Genomic DNA, 20,307 nt, shown 5'->3' on the forward strand with positions numbered 1-20,307 from the left:
AACACAGAGAGAGAGAGAGAGAGAGAGAGAGAGACTCTGATTGGCACGGCATATATAAAAGTGAATGTGGGGGTTGACCACCAGTTGTCCAGGTATTAAGTTTACCAACTTGGCCTCATGGTGACCTGGCTGGGCAATCCTTAAAAGAGGATTTGGGTGTCATTTCTCATCATCATTGTGCCCCAGAGAGCAGCTCAGGAGCTCAGGAGCATGGCTAAATCAACCCAGACTGCATGCCTCTCATAACCTACTGTCTATACCCCTCCGCCCGCCTGTTCATCAGGGTGCGCTGACTTTGGACGCCATGCCGGGCCACTCCAGCACTCAACTAAAGTGTAAGCCATAATTCTGGGCAGATACCAAGTACACACAGGCATGAGGTCTTCCAGCTCTGCTTCCAACACATGCCTCTTCAGATACAACTGTTCACTCAGGTCCTCTGACTTTGAAAATTAGCAAGATTAAGGTGCAGCCTTTTATGTGGTGACCACTTAACTTTCAATTGCAGAACATTCTGAGATAACATGAATACACAAAATAGCTTACTTACGTTTACAGTTTTGTATGTTGCAGATACTCTTATCCAAAGAGATTTAGAATAGTATATGGTACATGGTTTTAGTTTGGATTCCACAGAACTCTTGATTTCTCATATTATCAAATGTTTACTTCTCTATTCCTACAAACCCACTATTTTAAAATGAAAAGAAAGTTAAAGAAAGTTTTATTGTTAGAACAGGAAAATGTCACATAAAAGCAGTATGTCTGACCTCTGGTAGAGAGTCTTTTATTTCACATCAGCATCCAACAACCCACTATATATGATGTGCTTTGAATGAAATGCCCTGATGTTGCATGATTGCCTTAGATTGTATTACTGCTGACTACTGGACAAAGTTATTACTAAGCTGAAATGTAATCATATATATGTTATTAGTATGAAACTAAGCCCCCATCACTGCTTACCACTCAGAATGGCAGACTATTATTTTCCTACTCAGCAGTGCTGTGCTTTCAAATTTACAAACATGTAATGAGAGAGCAATTATGGTAAAAGCCACAAAAATGAAAACTACTTTGGGCCGACATTTTTGTTGATGTCTGAACTCCTCTTGAACTCTTTACAGAGAACATGTTGAAATGTGGTGTATTTCTAATTGCATAACACTGACACTGTTCTGAAAGAATCTTAGCCCTCAGTTTAATTGGAAAGAATAACATTCCACAATGACTTACTGTTTATTGTCATTATCTATAGTTTGTCAAAGCCCCAGTACGCCACAATGCATCAGCTCATCTTTACCAATAACAAACAGGGAAATACATATCAGCAATGAAAACAGGTTACTTTGAATTTATATGATTCAGTTGTGTCAAATGGTTGCAGATGAGTAAAACGTATTACATGCACACTACCACTGCCAAAACAAGTAAACTTGCAGAGAGCAATTGTGTTGATGTAATGTATTTTGTTTGTGTGCAACCACTTGGCACATTTGAACCATTTTTTTAGTGAAGTTCAATATGGTCATTTCTGTGTTACTACTTAAAGCAAGCTGACTTCAATTTAATAAACTTTCTTATGACAAAATTCTCTTTCCAATGCATGTTGACCAGCAGGCTGTTATTGAGTATGTTTTGGAAGGACCTTAACTTTGGTTGGTTTCTGACAATGGACATTTTGTGGTCTGCACAGAAGACATTACTGCAGATGAAGTGCTCGTGACTGGGCTGGATAACAGGCTGTAAACTCGCTGAGTGTCTGAGAGGAGAGAATTTTGCCCTGCTCTTTTCGCCCAGCTGCAGTAATCCAAACAGACACGGTCCTCTTTAAAAAAAACAGCCAGATGCTTTCCAGACCAGCTCTGCTCCAGTCAGAACAGAGTAGGAAAATTCCTCATCCAGTATGACCGCTATGCAACTGAGCCAATGAGAAAAAGGTCAGAAACTCATGTAAGGACAACACTCATGTGCGCAACACGTTAACATGTCAGTGCCTGCTGCATGGCCCATAGTTAGCAATGTACTAACAGAGTGCTTTTCAAACCCAGTTCCAGAAAACATCTGTGCTTGAAAGTATTATTTGGTGTCTGTTGTAATACTCAGGACATGTCTGTAAAGCTAAATAATTGGTGAGTTTAAATCAGTTGCGTTACAGGAGGGGAAAATCTTAAATAATGCAATGCAAGTGTCCCCCAGTATTACACCAACATACTAAGCAACACAAGGCTTTGTGTTTTAATGTATTGTGATCTAAATAAACGAAAAGAACCATTATCTTGCAACCAAAATGTAGATTAACAGACATCTATGAAAACAAAATGTACTTTATAGTCAGGAATAGGTTTAAAAGGCAGTGAACTGTGGATCAGATTTGTTTGCCTCCTTCTGTATTGACTCTGTTGGTCATAGCTGTCTAATGGGTGATGATGCACAGGCACCATGTCTCTTACGCATAATGGATCTGGATTGTTGCACAGATTTGAGTGTGTAGATGCTTTGTTTCACATTTATTTTTATATTATATTGCTTTTATTTTTTAATTCCAGCACCTCAGCCAAGTCTGATACTAGATGAGCAGTGTTGTTACTCTTGACATAAAGGATCTGGAAAAGTAATTTGTAAAAGTTTGAACACCCTCCCTCAAATGGCAAAATAACATTTTTTCTGCAATGAACTATATCTGACACACCATTTCGATTAATTTACTGAGTTTAACCTCCTGGGAAGTACAACATAAAATGTGCCATAACCTTTGCACAGGCCATATTTTCCTATGTTAAATACAAATATGCGAAATAAATGTTAAAGTGTGTTTTCTGTAGAGGATGTGTTATTTTTCATTTTGAAAATCAACAAAACATGTCATTTGACCAGAGTTGCCCAAACTTTTGCATACAACTCTATTTACAAACCAAGCTGTTGTTAAGTAACTAAGCTGTTGCAGTTTCAGCTTTTGTAATAACTTCATATTTAAAGTCAACCTGAAATCAATATTGACCTTTTTTGTCTTTTAATTCATATCTCTGAACATATTAAGGATGATTTAAAAGACACCAAAATGTAATAAAAAAATTGCCCACCTCAAAAAAAAAATCTGATTTTTGGATACATCACCACGCACCATTCCCTGTTTCACTCAGAAATACTACACAGAAGAAAAAATGCGCTATGATTTCTGCTTCATGTTCCTTTAACCTGAAACTGAAATGAAGCTTCTATGAAAATGTCTGGTCTCCAAAAACCAGACTAAATCTACTGATATATCACTCACTACACTAACACAGTGCTTATATGTGAAACATAAACATTATTTTAATGTAAAGAATAATCGATATACAGTGCTAGATATTTTCAAAGCAAAAGAGAGAACCACAGTTTCAAAGGCAACATTTAATAAAGCATAAAAAGGAAAGACACCAGAAATTAAGAAACAAACATTCTATTTACATAAATTGCAATTTACAGCTAATAGGCATCAACCACAAGGTAAATAGTAACGCAGTTGCTCATGCATATTTTTTGTGCATATAACAAAAGCCCTGTGTCATCAGCTGGTGATGTACACATATCATTGTACAATTTGGAGACAGACTCTGTCTATCACTTCATGCGTCTTCTGCTCTTTAGCAACAACTGAATCAGTTGAATCATACTTTCTATTCTATTCCACATATGACTAACCAAATATATTAAGCTTTAAATATTTTATTTAGAAAACCATGTCTATTGGCTGCATTTACATAGCACTTGCTATGTATATGCATCACAGCATAACAATGAGTTTTTAATAAATATGGCTACAGAAAATTACACAATGGGGCTACGCAGATGCTTTTAACATTTGCTTTAAGGGACTCTGAAAGTGCAGGGGAGTGAGTTCACTGAACAAATGCACTCCTAGTGAAAGATCTCAATGTGACTCAGACAGCTTTTAAGCAGCATGACTGAACTCTGCTTAGGCACTTGATTGGCTGAGACTTGAGAGCAGCCAATTTGATTGGCTGTATCCAAAGTCTATCCCCTGTCCCTTGAGTCTCTCATACTGTGGTCATGAGTTTTAACGAGCCTGATCGGAAGCGTAGGATCTTCTTCTTTAAATTGTGGGAGGCTTTGATTTTGACGAAAGCTTTGGCCTGTGCTGAGGTCATTTCACGTGTCAAGGTGGAGCCTGCTGAGGCCTGACTACACTGGGGCCAGTTCACCCCTGCGCTGCCCTCTGAGTCACTGCTTGTGCTACTCTCTGCCACAAAGTCTGCCTCACTGGCACTCGACTCACTGTCCCCAAAACAGTTGGTGGTGTAGTTACTGCGCTCGTCTTCACTAGTGTCCAGGATGGTAGAGTGAAAGAGAGAAGCACACTCAGCAGAATACTCTGAGTCACTGCCTACATAGGCATATGGGCTGGTGAAGTGTGCACTGGAAGGGAGATACATGGCTGATATATGGCCTAGGTTCTCCCTTTTTTGCCTGCGATGAGCCCTTCTGAAAGCCTCCTCATAAGGCATCTCTGGGATGCCCCGCAGCCTACGGTGGTAGTCATTGCGCTTGTACTTGGGCTTGGCTAGCACTGCCTCATGATGCCTGTGGTGGCCGTGGTGTCTTTGGGAAGATGACCTGCTAGTGGAGGAACTGTGCTTCTCTAGGATTTGCCCTTCAGGGATAGCGACTGGTATCCTTTTGGCTTTACAAGAGGTCCTCTTGGAAGCTTTGTGAGAATGACTTGCATCTTCCACTGGTCGAAATCTCCTGGATCCTGCCCGATGATGCCTGTCACGGCCTGCTTCTGAACATGGGTCGGCAGCATGGGTCCTAGATTTGGTGCTGGTGCTGTTCTTGACCTTGACAATTTTGACGTTCTTGGTGCCACCCTTCCGAAGTTTGACATTCTGCTCCTGAGCAGGGATGTACTGAGCACTAACCATCTGTCCTCCCTCATCCTGACTCTGAGAGGAAGAGCCCAGACTGATGAGCTCTGGGGCAGGCCATTCAACTTTAACAGAACCGGCCACTGGCGTCTGGATCTTCTGGTTCCTTTTAGGAGTGCCTGCTTTCTGAGCTGATTTACAATCCTCCACTGCAGGGTAATGAGAATGCTTGTTAAGTTTAGGGGAAGAGACTGCATTAGGGCTACCCAATTCCTGGCACTCTTTAGCAACAACAGTTAATGGCTGGCCTTTATTGGCCCCAGAGCCTCTCTTCTTTAAGAGGCTATTTGTGTTAATGTCACCATTGATTAAGTATCCATTAGGTGGTTGGCTTTGAGAATAGGATGTTCCATTCTCTACATGTTCTCCTTTGGACTCAACAGACCACTGTCTTTGTGGTGACACCGTGCTGGGGTCAGTGCTAGAGGTTGCTGCTGCTTGTAAACTGGTCTGCCAGTTAACCTTGAGTTCAGAAGTCCTTGGTTGGGTCTGTCCTGCAGTAGGAGGCCGCACGCAGAGACTAGCCTGTCGTAACACACTCTTAGAGGGGTCTGTGTTTATGCTCGTCCTGGGTTTATTTGTTCTCACTGGCTGTGCTCTCCTCTGAAGAAGTCCAAAGATATAACTGTCCAGTCTTTTGTTGAGAGGAGTTTGTGAAGCAGGCCAAGAAGTATTCTGGGGTTGCTCAGGTTTTTGATTTTCACAAGGGTTTTCTCCAGACTTCGACAGACCACCCTCCTCTTTAAGATGGCTGGCCACAGACTGAAAGAAGATGGGGCTTTGGACAGCCACAGCATGGAGAGGGCTGGGGTAGCGGTACACGTCATTACCGTTCTTAGCTATCAGGTCACAGTGGTACTTAGACAAGCTGTCACAGGGCCCATCTGGAGAAGGAGAGTAGGGGGCAGACAGGGATCTGCGGACTGTTCCTGAACTCGAATCCTCACACTGACCTTCACACTCTGCACACACACCCAGCTCATCTGCAGAGAAGAATAGAGACTGTTAGCAATATAGAACTAGAAAGGACAGCGTGATATCTATAAGACGTGGGGTACAACATTTGGGTAAATTCCCCACCCCAAAACCACTTCCAGTTTCTATATATAAAATCTCTGTTTCAATGACTGTTTCTATGAGAGCACTGAGAGCACTGAGCCTAAATGTTGAGCTAAGTGGGTGGTTGATTAGCTTTCATGTGCAAATGAACCTTTTGCCTTATTAGTTCATCAGAGGTGTGGCAGGGGGCATTTGCAGAGCTGTGAAACTGTTTCTGTCTCCAATGTTTGAATTTTCTCTTATCCTAGCCTCCTCTGTTTGCACTGCACCACATTTCATTGTTTAAAAGAACTTTCTGCTAATTAGAAAGCAGATGCCGTAAATGTAAATGTAAATGTAGAACAACACAGACAGGCAATAGTTGATGTCCTGTCCATGGAATGAAGGGCTTTTCTTTATGCCAAAGCTTAGGACATGAACAAGACAATATGCTAAACAATAATAACACTGTATGTTTATAAAGCTAATAAGCACTATTTTGCTCCAACTAATTACTTTCAGACAAAATGTGAATTGCCTCAATACCCAGATATACTCAAACTAAAGTGTGTTCTCACCTGCATACTTGGACCTTCCATCAGAGGCACACAGAGAGGTGTCGAGGGGGGCACACAGGCAGGTGCTGGAACGACAGCTGGACAAACATTCACTGAAGACTGAGTTGGAGGAATTAGAGAGAGAGCCTGAAGCGCCATCACTTAACTCGTAAAAACCTACAAGGAGAGAAAGGGGACACAAATGAACAAAATGAAGCCAAACTCAATCACTTACAAACATGTTTTTTCTAACACAAATTTAGAGAGTATCGCTTTAATCCATGACATAACAGCATACCGCACTTTCCCAAAGGCAATGTACAATAAAGCATGAAAGCTATTTTGCAATATAAAGCAGCTAATACTAACCTAAAGACAGAAGTACCTATTAGGAAGAGTTAAGAGAGAAATATTTTAAACAATGGCGACATTCACTAAGCAGCATACACATGTGCAATCAATTTCTGTTTTATAAATACTTCATGCAACTAAAGTGTAGTCAGCCCCAGCACTAAAATGACCTCTCCTATTTGGAATGTAAACTAACTCAGCTGGGTAGGCGGCTAGCACAGGGTGCAGATTGTTCATATTACCAAATTAGTGCTTAAACAGAGAGGCTAAGCAGTCTCCAGCCGAGATTAGGCCTGGCAGGCACACATGTTACTACTGGCATTTCTGTGTTCACAAAGCAGGTTTATAATGAATTATATAACTCGATTAAGACATCTGATTATGGGGCAATGTAAAAGGAATCAGAATCAAGGAAATTGTAGTTCACTGATTTGATTGGGACCCTATATGTTGTGTAAGGTTTTGTACTATGTTCTTCCTGTAGTATCAAACTATAATACACAGACTTCTGTGAGTGAACAATGTGGTCCCTCTCAAACATTCTTGCTCCAACTGAATCTTTTGTACTTGAACTACTTCCAAAGCCTCTAAAGCTGTCTAAAACCCCAAGCCCCGCAACCTTTCCCAGGCCAGCACCAACCTGAGCTGGGCCGGCTGTCGGTCTCCACGTGGTCATGCGAAGTCTCTGTGTCCAGTCGCAGGTCACTGATCTGTCTGTCCAGTTCCTGGAGCTGACTGATCAAACCAGCATCTCGCCTCCGCAGGCAGTTCTAGAGGAGAAGAACAATGAAATGAGGTCAGGACAACATCCCTGCTGCTACGGTGGGGGGAAATCAACACTGCTCCACACAGTGGAGTCTTAAAACAGTCAATACATGGGAATAACCAGCTATTGTTTTTTTGTGCTTTGGTATTCAGGCTATTGATTAAGAAGGTTTTTGTCTCAGTTCTTTCAGGTAATGTGGTTCCCCACTGCAACTGAAGTCTATTTCCCACAGTTGTCTGGAGTGCTGGTGGCCTGGAGGTACAGATCAGACAAGTGTAATAGACTAAATTAGAGTCACGACTGGTGGGGGAAGGCACATTCGGCTTAAAAACACGCCACTTATGTGGAATGGGACGCATCTGACAACACCCAGATCATGTGCTGCATTCCCAATTAAGTGTGGTGAAACGGCAGACTGAGGAAAAAGTGGCCCCTTAAAGCAGACATGCATAACTTCAAATGGGCCATAATCATCGGTGCATTATCTAGTGCACATTTGAACTGCTGTTCGCTGACAGGAGCAGTGGAGATTCCAGTGCTATATGGAGCAGCGGAATGGCGTTTCCTCTGCTGCAGACTGGCAGGCAATAAAAATGTGTAGGTCTGACAGGCAGGCTCTCTGTGATTTATGGGATCTGGCTCTCAGCATGTCAGGCTGTGGAGACCATTTTTACACGGAGTCTATTTGCAGACAGGGCCAACAGTTATTTTAGAACAGCACTAAATTAACCACAGGCAATGCTGATAGCAAAAGCCAGAGATTAGGAATAACATGTTTGTTCTTTGCATAAGTGGAGCGTTTTTATTTTATACTCACTCATAATTTTGTTGGTTATGAAAAAATATTAGTGTGTAGGCTGTGTAGCAATTCTTGAGAGTATTTCAGGTTACTTTGTGTGCAAAGGACACAAACTTTGTTAGCGTTTATAAACGCACCCTTCCTTTATTATTTGGACACTGAAATAAGGCGAGGCAGTTCTGACTAGCAACTATAATCTCGCCACTCCGCTCTTGGAAAACTTCTACCTCTTCGTCTATTGTATCACAAATCTGCTTCAGGCACGCTGAAATCCCACCCCCCTACATTTCTTTCGTACATTTCAAATTCAGGAAGCTGAATTTAAATAACATTAACTACCGACTAAAGCGCCATCCTGCTTTTCTAATGATCGCTTTACAGCAGTCAGCTGCGCTCCCTTCTCTTTATGCATTCTGGTCTAAGGCTATTTTGCAGGAACCGCTTCATTAATTCACTTGTGTTCTCTTACTGAACAGTTGGTTTTAAATCTGCTCGGCAGGATTATTAATATCGTCTAATTTATATTTATATTTGGCTTTCCGCTGGGTACGTGCAGTATCTGAGCTTTATGCTCAGAGCAGACATTATCTGCCCTAATTTGGTGCTGGACTGCAGTGAATGAATGAATGAATTTCAATATCGGCTGAACCGAACACGAGCTCAGTGCAGCTCAATAACAGAGGATTAGAGGGAAAAACACACAATTCAAGGAAAATGCATAGGGGGCATAACCTCACCCGCACGCGCGCGCGCGCGCGAGAGAGAGAGAGAGAGAGAGAGAGAGAGAGAGAGAGAGAGATGTATAGTATGTACACATACAGAAACAACAGAAATGGACTAGCAAAGATAGTGCTAAAAAGACAGAGAGAGAGAGAAAGAGAGAGAGAGAGAATGTACAGAGAGAAAAAAGAGAAAGACAGAGATGCGCAAATAGACACACACAGAGAGAGAGAAAGAGAGAAACCAAGAAAAGAATCACCAACACTCCTCAGTGTAATACGCACCAGCTGTTTCCTCAGTAATAAAATGTTCTCCTCCAGAAGTTTCTCCTCCTTGTTGAGGTAGCTCTCCTCCTCGCCGCTCGCGCTCGCGCTGCCTCTCTCCTCGCGCTGAGTGAGCGCGCCGCGCACGAGCCCCTCCTGTCTGTGTCTCAGGTACTCGAGCTCCCCGAGCCCCGCGAGCGCAGCGTCCAGGCGCTCCCGCGTGCGCGCGCGCTCCCACTCCTCTCTGCCCTCTGCGCGCTCTCTCTCCGCGCGCTCTCTGGGTTCCCGCAGCGCCGCGAGCATCTCGGCCAGCGGCGTCTTCATCACAGCCGCTCCTCTACAGCGGAGCCTCAAAACCCACCAAAGCCCACCAGCTCCACTCACATGGTCCACTAACGGGGCAATCAGTCACGCGGACTAAAGCAGCCCCAAAAATCCACACAAGATGCCAAACAACTCCTGAAAAAGTTCAGTAAAGTTGCAGAAGTGCTGAAAAGAAGGGTTCCTGCTGGAAAGTTAGGGAAACGCAGGCCTATAAAAGTGTCGCTGCAGTGACCAAAAAGAAGAAGAAGAAGTCGATATCCAGCGTGTAGTGAGAGGAGGTGGTGCAGTGTAGAGAAGAGCTGCTGGTCTATGCGGAGCTGCTGGTTCTGCGCTCCGTCCTGTCGCTGCTGCTCTAATCTGAAACTGCAGTGTTGAAGCGTTAAAGCAGCAGCGCTCCCTCTGAGCCGCCAAGCGTCCTAGTGCCCGCCGGTTTAAGCCCCGCCCACCTTCTCCTCACTCTGAGAGCACAGAGAGAGCAGTGAGTAAAAGTCAAATTTACTCTTTACTGACCACCATCACAATCACTCAGATAGTAGAAATATTTAAAAAGGTAAAGAAAATGAGGTGTAGAACTACATCTACATTCAGCACATTCATATATCTGCATCATCTTGATTAATTGACCATTCTACACTGCTCAGAATAATTAATGAAGTGTAGGTGGGTGTAATATGTGTGTAATAAATGTGGGCGTGTCCCAGTTGCTAAATACATCCAACAATGACTGGGTTTTAGAAATGTCTACAAATAGGCTGAAATTAAGACATGAGGGAGAATGACTGCCCTCTACTGTTCTTACTGTACTACACAAGTCTGTGACCAGCTGCACAGTCGAGGCTAAAGAATAGAGGAAAGTACTACTGGATGGACATGCATATTTCCATTCCTCTAGCATATATCCATTTTGTCAGAACAAACCCTTGTATCTCTGATTTTTACTGGTGTTTTATTACTTCATGCTGTGTTGAAATTTCATGATAAATGGACTAACAAAAATGGACCACAATAGCTTAGAATAAAATCATGTTACATTAACTTTCACTGTTAAGAATGTTTTTGGCTTCTCCTGTAAATTTCCCATTTTGGAGATGTGAGGTTTCGTTCTGACAGCAGTGAAAATACAGTACTGTATAAAATCTTAGGCAGCCAAGAAAATTATTCCGAACTATTCGCAGTGACTTTTGCAGCAATTTTATGACAAGATTTCTATAATGATTTGTAATAACATTAGAACATACGGTATCTCACAAAAGTGAGTACACCCCTCACATTTCTACAAATATTATATTATATCTTTTCATGGGACAACAGTATAGAAATGAAACTAGGATATAACTTAAAGTAGTCAGTGTACAGCTTGTATTGCAGTATAGCTTTACTCTCCTCTGAAAATAACTCAACACACAGCCATTAATGTCTAAATAGCTGGAAACGCAAGTGAGTACACTTCACAGTGAACATGTCCAAATTTTGCCCAGTTATTGTGCCTCCCTGGTGTCATGTGACTCATTAAAGTTACAAGGTTCCAGATGTGAATGGGAAGCAGGGCTGTTAAATTTGGTGTTTTGGGTACAAATCTTATCATACTGGCCACAGGATATTCAACATGGCAAAGAACTCTCTGAGGATATGAGAAATAAAATTGTTGCTCTCCACAAAAATGGCCTAGGCTATAAGAAGATTGCTAATACCCTGAAATTGAGCTAGAGCACAGTGGCCAAGGTCATACAAGGTCATACAGTGGTTTTCCTGGAGAGGTTCCACTCAGGACAGGCCTTGCCAGGGTCGACCAAAGATGTTTAGTCCATGTGATCAGCATCAAATCGAGAGGTTAGCTTGAAAAAATAGAGGCATGAGTGCTAACAGCATTGCTGCAGAGGTTGAAGAAGTGGGAGGTCAGCCTGTCCGGGCTCAGACCATACACCACACAATGCAATCAACTCAGTCTGCATGGCCGTCATCCCAGTAGGAGGCCTTTTCTGAAGCTGATGCACAAGGAAGCCAGGAAACATTTTGTTGAAGACAAGCAGTCATGGGCTGGAGGTTAGGGAACCAGCCTCGTGAACAGAAGGTCACCGGTTTGATCCCCAGAGCCAACAGCACATGAGATGTCCTTGAGCAAGACACCTAACCCCCAACTTCTCCCCGGGCACTGCGGATTGGGCTGCCCACCGCTCCAGGCAAGTGTGCTCACTAGAGTGTATGTGGTGTTTCACTTCATGGATGGGTTAAATGCAAAGGTGAAAGTTCCCTGTTATGGGACTAACAAGGGTCACTTAATCTAATCTTTAAGAATATAGATTGCTGGAACCATGTCGTATGGTCTGACAAGACCAAGATAAACTTGTTTGGCTCAGATGGTGTCCAGCATGTGTCCCTGGTGAGGAGTACCAAAACTCTCTTGCCTACAGTCAAGCATGGTGGTGGTAGTATCGTGGTCTGGAGCTGCATGAGTGCTGCCGGCACTGGGGAGCTGCAGTTCATTGAGAGAAACATGAATTACAACATGTACTGTGACATTCTGAAGCAGAGCATGATCCCCTCCCTTCGGAAATTGTGACGCATGGCAGTTTTCCAAAATGACAACGACCCCAAACACACCTCCAAGATGACAACTGCCTTGCTGAAGGTAAATGTGATGGACTGGCCGAGTATGTCTCCACACTTACACTCATGAGGCATCCTCAAACGAAAGGAGGGGGGAGCGCAAGGTGTCTAACATCCACCAGCTCTGTGATGTCATCATGGAGGAGTGGAAGAGGATTCCAGTAGCAACCTGTACAGCTCTGGTGAATTCCATGCCCAAGAGGGTTAAGGCACGGCTAGATAATAATGGTGGTCACACAAAATATTGACACTTTGAGCACAATTTGTGTTAGATTTCATTTAATGAAGGACTACATAACCGAAGCAGGTATTGATTGGTAACTGTAAATACTGGGCTTTCTCAATGAAAGAAAAAAAGCGAAAACCCTGACACACTTAACATCATAATGTGTTGCTTATTTGTTTATTTGCATTTATTTTAATGTTAACCTTTACTATGCACATAAATAGCTTAACATAGTTTTCTCACATGTTTAAGACTGCACAGTTCTTTACGCACTATGCACGAGATTCATTTTTACTTTTAAAATTCATTCTCATTAATTTTGTAGAATTAATTTTATAGAATAAAGCTTCACTCACAAAGTATGCAGTAACATAAATTCTGCCTTCCAGATGAAATGTTCATGACTACCAGTGTGCATCTGCAGACATATGTGGAGCATGTTTATCATGTAGTATGAAGGCTGGATTTGAAAAACATATGCGTGTACTCTCCAGGCCTGTGCTGGCACATTAAGCACACAGCTGCCCCTAATACCACCACCACATGGACTAGTGAAAGACTGGAGCCACATATCTCGCACAGCTAATTAGACAGAGCAACTGACAACTCAAAGCAGACAGCAAGCAAGATACTTCCATCTGTGGAATTGATGAAATGTATCATGTGTCATTCGGCACAAGTAAAGAATGAAATGTTTGGTTTTGGTTGTCGCATTCTTTATATATATATATATATATATATATATATATATATATATATATATATATATATATATATATGCGCACATGGCACATGAAATTACTTGTTCATAGTATCATTGCTATCTTACACTGTGTTCTGTACATTGAGAAATATGCTGATCTGACTTTCATATAGTGATCAGAAAAGAGTAGCATCTAAAACATATGAATAAATTCTCCATTAATTTAATCTTATCCCAACCTCATTACAAATCTACAATGGGCAATTTATATTTAAAATAATTGTAATATCATGCTGAATAAGAGAATCACTAGATTTTGAGAAAGGAAAGCATTCACAAAGGCGAATACAAATTAAGCTGGAAACAGCCTCTGGCTTTGTGTCTGCATGTGAATTAGAATAATTTAGTTGCTTTTGCATCACTGATGGATGGGCTCATTTCTGCAGAGGGCCTTGCAGCTTGGCGGCTAATTAAAAGCAACCGCACCTCCAAAGCCTCTGTCCATCAAACCCAGCAAATGGCTCTGTCAGCTCTGTTTGATTTGCAGCTAAAGCAGGCAGTGGAGAGACGCTGCACAGAGGAAGAGCAATATGAGGCGAGCACAAAGCTAATCTCTCTCTCTAAACATGACAGGGATTTAGGAAATGGGATCCATGGCCACTTCTATGAGAAACAGATGTTGTCAAAACAGCTGGTGACTCTTCACAAACATCCTTGAATGAAACATTAGCCCTAGCCTAATGGTCACACTCTCTCACATACAACACACACACATAGACAGAAGGAGCATCAGTCACTTCAGGGCACTTTCTGACAGCAGCAATATTTCGTGTCATGATCTCTCTGTGCCCTGAGGCAAGTTCTGTGATACGCGGAAAAGGAGCTGACCCGAAGTAAACACACTGCGTAATTAGATCAAACAAGGAGTTTTTTGTGGCATCCTAATCAAATCTCTCAGGCAAACTCCATCTATGAGCGAGTTCCTGGTTAACAGTGTCAGGTTTCTAAGTGACGCCAGAAACATAAGGTGTTTTACATGGCCAGCCAACAGCTAAAAATAACAGCAGTATGTAAGCAGCATACAGACCAACATCACTGCTGGACTCTTTAGAACCATTTGGAGACACATTTGACACAAGCAGAATACCCACTCACAGGCACACAATTCAGTGCTCTCAGTCTGGTTACTAACCTTATATCACCTGCACAGACCTTGGGTTCCAACACTGGTTACAGCAAAACGTTACTTTGGAATTTAAAATAATGGCTCTAAACAACTGCAATGGTTTCCATTGATTGTCTGACAGCAAGTGTACCTTCACACGAGACCATCACTCAAATAACCCCCAGTTTACTATGAAAGCAGCTAAGCATATACTGTTGCAACAAAGTTGTCTATTTTAATAAATTTGTTAAAGATAATGGATATTAAAGGACAAGTCTTCCAGATCTATATTTATTCAATCAACTCAATAAAAGATTATCATCTGTATTTAAGGTTACTGACTTCCATTAGTCATTAGCATCCTTCATGTGTTCATCCTGGTTGAACAATTAGCATGCCTCATGTCATTGATATCTTATGAACTAGTTGAGCATCAGGAAGCCATTCATCAATCACACCCCTGTTGGAATATCTGGGAGATTCTCAGATTGTGAAGATCATGATAAAAGAACTTGCGCTCTTGAGATGAAAGTTTTATTAGCTTGTCAAGTTAGCCAAAAATGTTATGAGAATGGAGGCATATATAAGTATTCAAGTTGTTATTGCTAAAACCTAACTAAACTAACTAACTAACTAAAACCTCAAGATGAAAGTTTAAATGTTTTTTGTGCCATGTTAAATTGTCAAAGATTTACAGGAGCCTTTTTCAGACGCAGAGATGCAATGAATTATGGGACCTTTGATATTTTCCAAGGTATTTGAGGCAGATCAACACTTCTGGATGTTTTTACCCAATTTTTCTAACTAATTTAGTCACTGCCAATATGAATTTCATTCACTAGCTAGGTCTTCTCCTATAACTTGATGCTACCAAGCTGGAGGGTTGTGGGAATCCCCAGCGCCCTCTTAAGGGCTGTTCCATTACTTTATTAGCTGAAGTGAAGGGTGTTAGGGATCAAGTGAACACCAGCGCCGACTTAAGCAGCAGAACTCACCCAGAAACAGAGGTGGACGAAGTACACAAGTCATGTACTTGAGTTAAAGTAGAGATACCCAAGGTAAAATTTTACTCCAGTAAAAGTAGACAACTTGAGTAAAAGTACAAAAGTATTTGCCTTCAAATGTACTTAAGTATCAAAAGTAAAAGTATTAAAAGAGTAATTATGGCTCTGATGTCCTGTTATAATATTTGTAACAAGACTCTTTTTAGGTGAAAATCCTCCAGTGTCTCTCTTGGTAAACCAGTCGTTTCATAGAACGTCAGTGATGCTGACATCTATTAAAAGAATCATCAACACAAAACTCTGAAGGTAAACAATTTCCATCAGGGAGAACCGAGTGGCTCTGAAATCACTTTTACAAACAAGCAAAGTTTCAGTTTAAGATTACTTTGTAACTTAGTTGAATAAAAATGTACTTTAAACTCAGGTTCACAAATAAGTTTTCCTTAACTATATTGATCTTCAGGTCTCTGTTCACAAACATAAACTAACTGAACTTATTTACTATAAAATGAAAGTGTTTGTATAAATTCAGAAAAAAAGAAACATGCTAGTCACAACTGCATATGTGGACATATTCCATATTGTGGTCTATTTAGACAAAGCCAGGTTAGTTCATAATTTATGTTGAATAGACTCTCACAAATTTTTACCCTGCTGCGCTGACGTTGAACCGTGTGCTTGCTCTGGGTTGGCATGACCAACAGGTCAAAATAAGCTCAGAACAAAGTGACCTTCAACTTTGTTGAAGCTTTGCGCTTCTTTTGTTTTGACATTTATGTTTTTATACACACAAAAACTAAAAGGAACGACAGATTTCTCAAAATGTAGTGGAGTAAAAAGTAAAATATTTGACTTTGAAATGTAGTGGAGTGAAAGTAAAAAGTCGCCCAAAATGGAAATACTTCAGTAAAGTACAGACACACGAAAAAACTAATTAAGTACAGTAACAAATTACATTTGCTTAGTTACTCTCCACCACTGCCCAGAAATCATTGAAATTTGTCTATAAAAGGTTTTGCATTTCATAGTTTGCATGGACAGTCATTTAGTTCACTGAGGCTAACCTGCTGAGGGTGAGTGCATTCCATTTCAATAATCCAATCCTCACTGTTCCCGCCTCCAGTTCTGCACTGAGTGAACACTCGTGTAATGTAGGAGTGATGTACATCCAAGTATTGAGTTGAAGTGTGTGAGTGTACGTTAAAAAGATAATTAATTTTAAGATTTAAGACACGTGAGGCATCACCACATTCTTTTCAAACTGCTGCTGGCACAACATCATTAGACATCTCAATACACCTGTACTGGCAATTCTGTTACGTCAGCTATCAGATGCCTGTGCTGGTTAGCATGTGATGAGAAGGAGGCCAGTCATATTCTCTTGGACTCTTGCTCAGGGACAGCTGTGGCACTGTAGGGAATCACACTGTAATCTACTAATAACAGGCCTAACACTTTGCTCCACTTCAATTCTCCATACTTGAGAACTATACAAGTATCAACCCATACAGTTTATCTATAAAAAATACATTTTGAAGGTATATGGCCATAAAAAACTGGCAAGTGGGAAAGCTAGTCTAACCATTTTCCCCATAAACTTTATCAATAATTCTGTCATGCTCAGTTTAGATTTTAATTTTGTTTTATTAGACTTTCCAGACTTCTGGTCATCTGGTCAAAGCCCTGGAGGGAGGATGGAAATGTAGGTATATGTATGTGAAATTCTTTTTTTGTCACATTCACACTGTAGACGGACAACACACCACATGTTAAAAAATGTGTCAAAGCGGCAAAGCATCATTTAGCAGAATTTTAAAAAGTGTTGTGCTATAATAACCGCATTTATTTGAGTGATTAGAGTTCAGCATCTGTGTGCAACATACAAATAAAAGAACTAAATGAAAAGAAAAAACAAAGTTGCTGCGCCTGGAGAGTAACTTAGTTAAATATGCAGACATATACACTGAGACTTTGTTCTATTTGCTCATGTCAGAACTGTCAGCCTGACTGCTCTTTCTCTGTCTTTGTCAGACTGCCTCTGCCTTCCTTTGTGTTTGTGTAGAAGTGTAAGAAGCTGAAACATTTTCTTTTTTTATGTGAAGTAATTAGTACACTTACCACAGGAATATAACAGTGAAGAAATGTAAAACTGAATAAACTGGTGCTGTTTCTAACGATTTTTACATTTGAAATATTAAATAAATTCAAATAAGAGTTAGTGTGTCTAGAGGTGCCTATGGAGCTAATGGTATTGAACTTGAAGATGACACCTGAGTGCATGAGAGTGCAAGCACACACATATTATTATGAAAGAGGGCCAAGTCCATAGGTGTAGTTCATTAGATCCACGTGGTATCATTTACAGGAATTATTTGGACATTTTAAAGATCATATAGCAAAAAAGAGCCCCCATTAGTGGTGCAGACAGAAATATTGAACAATAAATTTCTATATATTAAATATATATAGAATAATAATATTCAATAAATATATTGAAATAATATATATATAAATGCATGAAAGTTTGCAAATGTGAACTCTGGACTGTACATAGTGAAGCACCCTTGATAAGCATTTTTTTTTCATACTGACTTGGCCAAGACAATCTAGAGCCTAATTATTGTTTATTATTACATCTCATATTTTTAATATTCGAGGCTTGCCTCTGTAGCCACTTAAGGTGGACTTTTACATTACGGCTTGAGAAAAGGCTTTTGTGTTCAGAATTGAACGCAGTCCCACATTGTGCGCTCAATACAGAGATGCACACAGTGGGTGTCAAGGCTGAATCAATCTGAGCTTTGTGATTGTAATGTGAAAGGCACAACCATTCTTTTCACCACACACTGTGAGAAAGGCAAGTCTGTGCGCTCTCACCGCCAGCCCGAGGACTCACAAACAAATACAAGGCCAAATCTGTGCTCATGACTTTAACAAGTTCTCATGTGTGCTGATGCAACTGTCCTCAAGTAAGTCATAACAGAGAAGGCACAAGAAGAGAATTCCAATATGTACATGCACCTAGCATACATGGCAAATTTAATCATTTAATTTGTCTGAAGTTGTTGTTGTAGGAACATTATTTTGAATTGAATATTACTTGTCATCTGAAAGGCCTGGAGGAGCTTTAAAATCATCTGTCAAGGTGACACTTTCATAAATTTTCTAACATGCCTACAAAAAACAATTAAACAACAGTCGCTTGGACTCTATTAATGATCTTATCTTTCTAGCCTTCCTAAAAGAAGGCAGATGTAGTAGTTCCTCTGGTTACCAGGCTGTAGAAAGTGTGTGGGCGATAGCTCTCTGTGTCAGAAGCATTCAGACACAGTTCTCCTTGCTAATTAATAACTCTCTCGTGGCTCAAGGTGGAAAATCAAACCAGCATGCCCACTGGCTGTTACCAGGTTCACCATGGTGGTCATGTTTGGTGTGTCTCATACAGTATATGCAAGCTGTATCTGCGATTGCAGCACTTCTCTAATTGAGGCATGTGATGAGTTACCATGATTCTACTCTCAAAGAAGCAGCGTTAGCTTCGATAATGATTATAGTCTTAAATGACAGTGAATATCATCACTGTCTTAACAAAACAAAACACAGCATCTTCACATTGATAACTATAGAAGCAGGAAAAAGTATTCTTAACATTAATGTACAATAGTGTGCAAAAGTCAGAGACCACCCGTAATGTATTTAATTTCTGGTTAAAATTTAAAACCATTAAATTATAAATTTTTCAGTAGATACTTGTAAGGTGTTTCTGTCCATCCTTCCACTGTGAGAAGACAACACTGTGGGTATGAAAGAATGTGTAGCTGTCAAGAAGCTGTTTCTGAGAAACAAAGGTGCTGGTGTTCTCAGAACAGTGGAATGACCAGAACACAGCATCATTGAGTGTGTTAGGGATTAACTTTGGAGGTGTGGAAAATTATCCCTGCAGATAGTGGACACACCAAGTACTGGAACAAATGATTTTACATATATATTTAGTTGTTGAGGCTTCTGTGTCATTTTTATATGTTCTCTGCTTTTTTCCTAACTTTGAAAAATAAATAACTTATTATGGGCATTTTGACCAGAAATTGAAAGAAATGAAAGGTGACTTTTGGACAATTTTGTACATTTTGGCCCATAGAATTGAAAAGTGAGTAGGGAAAATAATATATTAACAAGATTATAGTATTAAGCAACTGAAATGTTAACGCTTACATCAAAGAGAACGGAGATGTGGAGGAAATAAAGGGGTGGTATTACTTTGATGTCATATGACCCAAGTTTGTAAATCCACCTCCACAGTAGCACTGCACACAATAGCTCTGTATACAATACCCATACAAGAACATACGGTGAGGAAAGGGCTCCTGAGCTAAGCTGCTTGTGGTCACAGCCTCGTTTAACTGTCATTATTCCAGTGATTTGGACTTGTGCACTCATACAGCCTCTTACCACACAAATTCTCCATTTTCATAATACACACTTATGAAATCCAATGAGCTGTGCCTTGGCACTTTACTGAGCCTGTGATCAGACCAAACGGCCTCTTCAAATCAGATGAAAGGAAACAAAGACGGAGGGCTTTGCCTAATGGAAATTTCAGAAAAAGAAGGGGGCAATGCTTCAGCTAGCAAGGACTAAAGTGTAGCGGAGACCCACTCTGTCCTTTACACACAAACACACACATACACAAAGCACTGCCCAGGCCTGTCAGGCAGTCCTAGAGTGCCTCCTTACTGTCAGGGTGTTGGTCATTAAGAGTATTAATGGTTGAGTAATGTGGGCCTGCACAATGGCAAATTAGCTCCTGCCTCATAGCCCCCTCTCAAAAGCCTCTTCATACACATTCAGCCCCACGG

The 20,307-nt window shown here is 40.9% G+C and overlaps 1 protein-coding gene across 1 annotated transcript; it reads right to left on the reverse strand.

The window, feature by feature from the left end:
- Positions 1–3,378: 3,378 nt before the first annotated feature.
- Positions 3,379–10,102, reverse strand: dact1 (dishevelled-binding antagonist of beta-catenin 1). Its single transcript, XM_017699844.2, has 4 exons — positions 9,444–10,102; positions 7,515–7,644; positions 6,545–6,700; positions 3,379–5,911 (listed from the first exon to the last, which is right to left on the reverse strand). Exons 1-4 carry the CDS (start codon positions 9,744–9,746, stop codon positions 4,041–4,043), a joined length of 2,460 nt encoding a protein of 819 aa, XP_017555333.1. The 5' UTR covers positions 9,747–10,102; the 3' UTR covers positions 3,379–4,040.
- Between the last annotated feature and the right edge of the window lie 10,205 nt (positions 10,103–20,307).

The sequence above is a fragment of the Pygocentrus nattereri genome, chromosome 10, assembly GCF_015220715.1.
Source record: "Pygocentrus nattereri isolate fPygNat1 chromosome 10, fPygNat1.pri, whole genome shotgun sequence".
NCBI lineage: Eukaryota > Metazoa > Chordata > Actinopteri > Characiformes > Serrasalmidae > Pygocentrus > Pygocentrus nattereri.

What these genes read in the sequence shown, in the direction of transcription:
- dact1 (XM_017699844.2), bottom strand. Translation starts at nt 9,746, where the DNA reads ATGAAGACGCCGCTGGCCGAGATGCTCGCGGCGCTGCGGGAACCCAGA. An exon ending in TATTACTGAGGAAACAGCTG is followed by an intron (nt 7,645 to 9,443) that starts GTGCGTATTACA and finishes CTTCTCCTCTAG; the next exon opens with AACTGCCTGCGGAGGCGAGA. An exon ending in TGGAAGGTCCAAGTATGCAG is followed by an intron (nt 5,912 to 6,544) that starts GTGAGAACACAC and finishes TCTTCTCTGCAG; the next exon opens with ATGAGCTGGGTGTGTGTGCA.